This window comes from Lissotriton helveticus, chromosome 2_1 (assembly GCF_964261635.1).
Source record: "Lissotriton helveticus chromosome 2_1, aLisHel1.1, whole genome shotgun sequence".
NCBI classification, from domain to species: Eukaryota; Metazoa; Chordata; class Amphibia; order Caudata; family Salamandridae; genus Lissotriton; species Lissotriton helveticus.
In genome coordinates this window covers 177,187,058-177,195,205 of record NC_136059.1, presented here as the reverse complement: position 1 = coordinate 177,195,205, position 8,148 = coordinate 177,187,058, and the positions used below count along the sequence as shown (strand labels likewise).

The 8,148-nt window shown below is 40.1% G+C and overlaps 1 protein-coding gene across 1 annotated transcript; it reads left to right on the top strand.

Moving 5' to 3' along the window:
• Positions 1 to 870: 870 nt before the first annotated feature.
• Positions 871 to 2,466, top strand: LOC144820091 (zinc finger BED domain-containing protein 5-like). The gene has a single exon (XM_078677740.1). The coding sequence runs from the start codon at positions 871 to 873 to the stop codon at positions 2,464 to 2,466; it is 1,596 nt and encodes a 531-aa protein (XP_078533866.1).
• Positions 2,467 to 8,148: the final 5,682 nt, after the last annotated feature.

Below are 8,148 nucleotides of genomic sequence, written 5' to 3'. Positions count from 1 at the left end.
TAACCGTGTGGGATTTTTCCTAATATATCAAGGTGGTATCTTAACCAATGGAGTCATAGCTTTGGCATAGGAAAGATTTATAAAATTTCAAAAATGTACAGAGTGGCGGTACGGAGTATCCCAGGAGCCCTCCTTGTTCTGTTCCAGATGCCTTTTTCATATTAACATGGCACAAGTAAAATCAAACTTTGTGCTTACAGGAGAGTGGGTGTATTGTGTATGGGGGATATTGAAGTGAAGGAGAATCAAGGAAGTACATGCAATCAATTTAACAAATTAAAAGAATGGAAAGCTAATGTGGTCCTGCCAGAAATCTAATTTTTAACTTGCAGATCATGGCCAGCTTACCAGCCATCAGGACTTCAACTAATAACTTGAGAACATGCAAGTAATATTTCGTAAATATTTTCTCTTCATTGCAAGGGAAAAAGCTACTTGGTGCTAGGCTGAGGACTCTTATTCAAGCAGAAGAAACATTTGAGGAAGTGAATAAGAAGGTACGCATTTGTTTTTGAGTGATGGGTGAAGGGGCAGTGCTGACGTTTTCCCTCACTAACCTTTGAACAAGTAACTTGCAGAGCCCCATCGGTGGGATACAGCATATACATACTGCAGCAATTTTGGGAGCACCTACTTAAAGAATGGATAAGCTGGAATTACTTTTTATCCACTTACCACAGAATTATTCTTCTGCCCAAATTTATTTTATTTAAAATATAAGAAGATTTTTTTTTTAAGATTTGTTTTTTGCAATTGCAACTACAACGTTAAAAACCTCCTGTACCTCATGCAGCTGTACAATTGCAGCCATTTACTGTTCATTAACATGCAGCTTCAAATTTTGTATCTTAGGTTAAGCAAGCATTTGATATGGATCGTTTTCTGCTCCCAAAAGGTGGTAGAGTGCTCAAGCGAAAGGCTGAAACAGAAAGGGACGGAGAGAGAAAAGCTGCAAAAACAAGGAAATATGATTCCTCCTACTTGGATATTGGTTTCACCTGCATTGTTGTTAGTGGAGAAAGTAGACCGCAGTGTGTGATTTGTGGCGTGATCTTAGCTAACAACAGCTTGAAGACAACCAAACTAAGGTGTCACTTTGAAACGAAACATGGGTCTCTAGCAGGAAAAAGCAGAGATTTTTTTGCCCGGAAGTTGACAGAGATAACCCAGCAGAAAAAAGCTGTGAAACATGTGCCAAATACTCCTGCAACTGCACTAAAAGCATCATACCAAGTAGCATACCACATTGCCAAAAACAAAAGGCCCTTTGTAGATGGAGAAAAGGTGATTCTCCCAGCATTGCTCGACGTAGCTAGGACAATGCTTGGTGAAAAAGCAGCAGAGAAGTTCAAAAGTATACCAATCTCAGATACAACAGTTTGCCGCCGCATCGCTGATATGTCAGAAGATATCCAGGGACAGCTCATAGCTAGGTTGAAATCAAGTTTGTTTGCTTTACAGCTGGATGAAGCAACTGATGTGTCAAAGGATGCCCATTTAATTGCATATGTTCGTTACTGTTATGAAACACTAATATTAGAAGATTTTTTATTTTGTAAGCCAATCAAGGGGCGGGCAACAGGATCCGATTTGTTTTCCATGATCAATGACTTCCTGAATGTCCATGGCTTGAAATGGGATAACTGTGTTGGAATCTGCACAGATGGTGCTCCTTCAATGTGTGGTGCTAGGGCTGGCCTAAAAGCAAACGTATTGAAAGTGGCTCCACATATTCTTTGGACCCACTGCATGATACACCGTGAAGCCCTTGATGTTCGAAACATGGAGAGCGAACTAGAGGATGTGCTGAATTCTGCTGTAAAAATAGTAAATTTTATAAAGACCCATCCCTCAAGAGCTTGTCTATTTGCAAATTTATGTGCAGAAATGGGAGCTGAGCATGATGGCTTGCTGTTTCATACAGAAGTGCGGTGGTTATCCCGGGGGAAAGTGCTGTCTCGCATCTTTGAATTAAGGAATGAAGTACGGCAGTTTCTTCTGTGTTTGGACCCCTGCAAAGCAGAACAACTATGCAATCCCCGCTGGCTTGTACTTCTAGCATACCTTGCTGACATTTTTGAGAAACTAAATTCCCTGAATCTGTCTCTGCAAGGAGCTGACATGACTTCTTTTACCATGAATAAAAGAATAACTGCATTCAAGAAGAAGCTTGAATTATGGAGAAGACTAGTTGAAGATGACCTGTTTGAGCAGTTTCCATGTTTAGTAGATGCACTTGCGGAGACTGAATATGAACTTCCAAGGGTTGCTGAGGTAATAAAAAATCATCTGACTTCTCTCAGGGACAGTTTGCAAAAGTATTTTCCTGAGGACAATGATCACTTAAATGACTGGGTCTTTCAACCATTTCTGGCAGAGGTGGCAAGCCATCTCCCAATCCGTATGCAGGAAGAACTAATTGATCTCCAAAGTGACTGCAGATGCATTTCAGCAAAGTCTCGCTGAGAGAGTTTTGGCTGAAAATGTCTGCAGAATATTCAGCTTTGCGAGAACCTGCAATCAAAACTCTCTTGCCTTTCAGCTCGTCCTATTTATGTGAGATCAGGTTCTGAGCACTTGCGGTACTAAAGACTAAGTAACGTTCAAGACTGGATGTGGAGCACAACCTGAGGATGGCAGTGGCAAAAATCCATCCACAGATTGACCGTCTCTGTGGCGAAAAACAGGCCCACCCGTCACATTAATGTTGGTGGTGTTATTATCAATCTGTCATGTGTGAAACAAAGCATTCTAGTAAAAACAATTTGCGCACATTTTATCTTGGGAAATTTTGTTTTTAGCTGTGTAATAAGCCTCTGTGATTTAACCACACCCACTCACAAACCTACAGTTAACTAAACTCTTATTGCGTTGAACATTATTTGCCAGATATGGCCCGGGATACGCGGGTGGCGGTCAATTATGTAGCGTACCACATTCCAGAAATTTCTGCCAGGTGGTGGGGGGGCCCGACATTTCCAAAAATTCAGCAGGGGGGGCTCAACCTACAAAAGTTTGAAGACCTCTGCCGTAGAGCAACACACCAAAATGACGTGCAGCGCTGGATTGTCCCAATTCTTTTTAAAAGAGGCCTTTTATCTTTAGCTAAAGTAACATAGAGCAGATATAATTTTGCACACTCAACACAATCAATCCATAAGCATGCACAAGCATAAAGCATACAAATTGACCTATATTTTGAAGTCTGATTTTCTAGCCTGGTGGTCTCTTGCTAAGTGACAATCATATGCCCTGGTCACACATTAAGGCCTCCAAATGCGTATTATCACTGCCAACCAGGAAAACATGAGTGTTGCGCATGACACCAGGTGCAAGGCAGCTCCTGCCAGCGTGAGCTTGTTGGTGTATATTAAAAGAATGAAAGACCTGGCGCTGGTCAGAGCAAAGCAAAATTTCAAAACTTCAAAACTAACAGTTATTAAAAAGGACGCCTCCAATAACTAGGCCCACAAAATCAATTGCTGAAAAAGTATACTAATAAAAGCAGGTTTTATTCGAAGTTTGTCTGTCGAGAGAAACTGCTATTAGTAGATTTTTTACACCATTGCAAGCATCATAAAGATGATGAACTTTGAGAACGTTTTGAAACAGCTTCACTTCTGGTTCCTAAAACCAAATGTTGTCATCCTGTAGTAACAGTGATATGTAGCTAGCTACGTCAGGTTGTGGGAGCCATCGGTCAATTCTATTAGTCTGTTCATCTCACGGAATTACTCTTCAAGGTTCGAACACACTTTTTTTGGGAGGGGTGAGGAGGGGTTACATTTGAGATTGATTTTAGAAAAGGGTTATGGGACAAATACCTTGGTATAATATTTCATATTTACTTGCAGGCACACTCATACACCTTCTTGGTGCTGCCATAGTAAAACAACATATAATTACTATAGATATTGTGGAAATTATAGGGTCATTTAGAACATGTACAATTTAAATCAAATCTGGCTGTAACAAGAATAAAATAAAGCAAGTTATTTTGTCAATACCGTATTTTAAGATGGTTCTGAATGTAAGAAGATAAGAACGTGCACAGAGGCAGTGGGAGTATAACTCCATCTTCCAGCAGCAGCGTTGGAAGCTCATTATCACTGGAGGTTAAGGTTAGTGTCCCATTACTTACTGGAAATCTTCATTACCCCGATTAAGGTTCTCCTTGTCCCAGTCATTTCCACTCCCTCCCCCCCTCTTTTGTTGTGTCTGGTCTTGTGGCAGGCATGGAGGCGGGTGGGAGGGGCCTTTGTTCTATGGAAATAAAAGAAATACTAGCATGTTAGAGTGCCTATCGGGAGGCTGTACCACCTCATATTGTGATGACTTGGACAAGGGGGACCTATGAGGGGGGTAATGCTTTGGACAGAAAAAGAAAGACTTGGTGAGCATAACATTAAAAATATGGTATTCTGATGTATTGCATTGTGCATAATGATCATTGCCTCGAAACCACCTGGCTGTGAATCTATAGCCAAAGTAAGGTCCTGCGAGGTGGAATAATGTAGCCACGTCTAGAGAGACATGTAATCCAGTGTGCTCTTACATTCTTCACCAGCTGAAGCTTCGATCCTCCGTGGAGACTTCAAAGGGGGTAACTAGAAGCTCAGGCTTCGTATGATTAAGCTTAAGAAAATTAGTTGAGATCCATTGCTGGTTAAAACAGGGACAGTCTGGAGTATTTTGTAGGAAGGTATCTACTGAGAATGGATATTGAGACAGTTCAAGACCTGCTGGGTGTTATCAGCATGTATCTAAAACCTGTCCCAGATTTGAGGTGGATGGTTATCTCTGAGCGCTATGTATATGTTGAACTAAATGGGGTAATAAAGATCCTTGCGCCAATACAGATGACATTTCTGGGCTCAGCTGTAAAAGGCGGTAAAGCAACTGATTGCCTCTTTTCAGCCATAAAAGGCTTTAACCAACTCAGGGTAACTTCTGAGGAACCAGTTGTGTTTTCTTCATTTGTATAGCACCAGCAGTCGGCTAATACCAGCCGACTGACACACATGAATATTCACAATAGAAACCATTGTGTGATAATCAAAGGACTATTGTACCTGACTTGACCAAAGAGCACTGACCACAAAAAAGTGTTGTAAAACAATATTCAAAACTCTCTTAAATCCATTAAAATAGCCCTTATAACACGATTAATCATTCCCAAAGTAGCTAGATTGAGCAAAGTTTACATTCTGCATTCAACATTGCCTCCCATCCTGCAACAATGTTGTGTTTCTGACAACACAGCTAGACACACAACAAATAGAAGCTAGTGGCATAAATGATGGAGGAATTGCAATTCAAACCTGATCATTATTGAAAATGATTCGGATGGGTAATCTTGAAAGTATTAGATCACACAGGTACTGGACCTATTTATGGGCTGATTAGCATTAATTCCGTTGAAATACTAGAACTTTGAGGGTTCTGGAGACATTACTAGCACTTGTGATGACTCATAAGACTGATTGCTTGATAATGGCTGACCAGTTCCCACCAGTGCCCTCCCTTTCCAATGAGAACTAGTGAGGTTCCAGAATGTGACTATCAGAGCCAGTTTAATACATTTTTTAAGCATATCGCTATGCCCCCACTATGCACCTGAAATGTCAAAGAATAATTGTCTATCAAAAAGTATATAATCTTAAAACTTTCTTTAGCAAACTAGAAGTGGTGCTTTTCAAACCAAAAAAATAAACTCAGGGCTTACCTTGGTCTTTCTCGGTGAGGATGGTGGAAGTCATATCCTTGTCGCCTCTCCGTAGCTGCACCTTTCTCTAGGATTAACCTTTTATTGCTCCAAACAGAGTCTTGAAAAAGAGCCTTCAATTGTCTCACCTATAGCTACTTCATCCAAAACAAGACTATAATGTTCACTGGTGAAAAGTCTTCTCCACCCATAACACTTTATCCAGGAATTAATGACATGACCTAATCAAAGCTACTGGGTATTATTCTAGCTTCAATCCAGAGCATGGTTCTCTGGCCGACAAGTGTCAGAGTTGCCCTACCCTGGTGACCCAGATCCAGGAGGAGCGACATATCCCTGAACCTACTGATGATCAGGCAAAGGATACTTATGCTGGTCAGCAGGAGACTCAGGAATTTAGAATGGGACAAGAGAGAAAGAAACAGAAACACTAGACAGCATCATCAGTCATATGCAAATTAGCCTTGGTCCTGCTCCAATTTAACCAGGTATTTTCTGAGCAGGAATCGCAGCAGCCCAGACCGTATTCAATCTATTTCTTTCTGATATGAATTCATCAACAAACAACATCATGCTTGCATTGTTTAATGAGTCGTTAACAAATTATTATCAGAAGCAAAATAGTCTATCATATCCATCATTTCCAAGATTTCCGAAGAGCATTCCAACTCAAAGTCTCTATTATTGTTATCATTAATAATAATAATATTGATATTAATATTATTATTATCTAACGTTTTCCATCAGAGCGTATTGGTTCTTTCCAATTACCAGCCTTCTAGTAGACATTTTTGAGAATATATGCCCATTTAAATGCGCACAAAAATTATCTATGCCTGACCAAACATGAAATTATTGTTAATAAAAAAAAGAAACTCCAAGAAATAGAAACTTTTTTGCCTAAAGTGAACTCTCAAATCATGGGATTAAATGACCGCAAACTCTCTGATTTTCATTGGCATCGGTTTATGCTAGCGCTTTTCACAAAAATTAAATGCACTTAAATCCACCACCCTCCTGAACCCCAGTTCTAGATTTTCATGAATGGGGAGAGGTTTCCAAGGAAAAGTATTTTGCCAACAACAATCTGCTTGCAAAGGCACACACAATCAAATCAGGGCCGGCCCTAGGGCGGTGCGATCAGTGCCACCGCACGGGCATTGACTTGGGGAGGGGGTGTCATTTTTGGAAAGGTATATTTTGATTTTAGAAGCACCTGCTGCAGCGTTCCTGGCCTCCAGCAATTTTCAGACATCAATTAAAATGTCAAGATAACTCCGGAGATGTATCGTATTTACAGAAAGAGTCCGGAGGTTTCTCTTGGGGAAGTTTTGACTCATCCTGAAATACTGCAGTTTAACATGCTTCCTGCTAAGAACGTGTATTATGCAGATAACAAAACACATACAATGTAAATAAATCAGTGTGTTACTGCTTTTGTAAGAGAGCTCCGTTTGTAATTTGTCATTTATAAGTAAAAATCCTGACATAGAACATTGAGTTATTAACTGTCATCAAAGAGCTGCATGCAAACTGTAAGGTATATGTTAGAGTTGCATGTCTTTTGCCCAGTCTTTTATCATCCTAATCTTGTGAAAAGGGTTCATTTGGGTTGAAAACAATTCTTCTTATGAAAGAGAACCCCTAACAATGATGTTACGTTTTAATTTCAGAATTTGTACTTTTCCAGAATAAGGACTCTGGCTATATTGCCTACCAGTATAGATGACATGTCAATCCTACACTACACCTTGTAGTCCTGTCTGGTTTCCTATACACTGATTTACACATGTACGATTGTCTCTGTGCAATGTGTGTATGATGTAAAGTGATGCGACACCTTACAAGAGTATGAGTGGTGCTGTAAAATTAAATGAATCTGAGAGACAGGTGTTATGGAGACTTGAGGGGCACTGTTAGAGGGTGCTAGTGAGGGAATACGGGGCAGCGGTGGTCATGGGAGGGGCGCTAACAGACATTGTCGCACAGGGCGCCACCAGCTCTAAAGCCGGCCCTGAATCAAATTGACATGACTGTTCCCTAGGTGTGATTTCACCTTCAAAGATCACTCTGTTCTCTGGTGACAAACGATGTCGAGATTTTATCATATTTATTTAATTTTACCTGGTTGATCCATGCATGCTGTCACTCGACTAAAATATGCTTCATTTTTGCATTGCTTTTATAGACTTCTGCAGTAATATTGTTTTACGGAAGTAATTATGTGCGCTTAGTTGTAATTCATGACGAAAATGCAAATGCAGCCTTATTGAAATTACAAATACATCTGGTTGCAAAAATCATTGGTGACATTTATTGGATTGCTTTGTTTTTTGTTCTTTTATTATTAAAATAATATAATCTTGTAATTATGAGCAGTTAGACCTTTGCTGAGAAACTCGTGCTGGAAAGTTAGTTAACCC

Excerpts from the sequence above, each read along its gene's own strand:
- LOC144820091 (XM_078677740.1), top strand. The coding sequence starts at position 871 with ATGGATCGTTTTCTGCTCCCAAAAGGTGGTAGAGTGCTCAAGCGAAAG.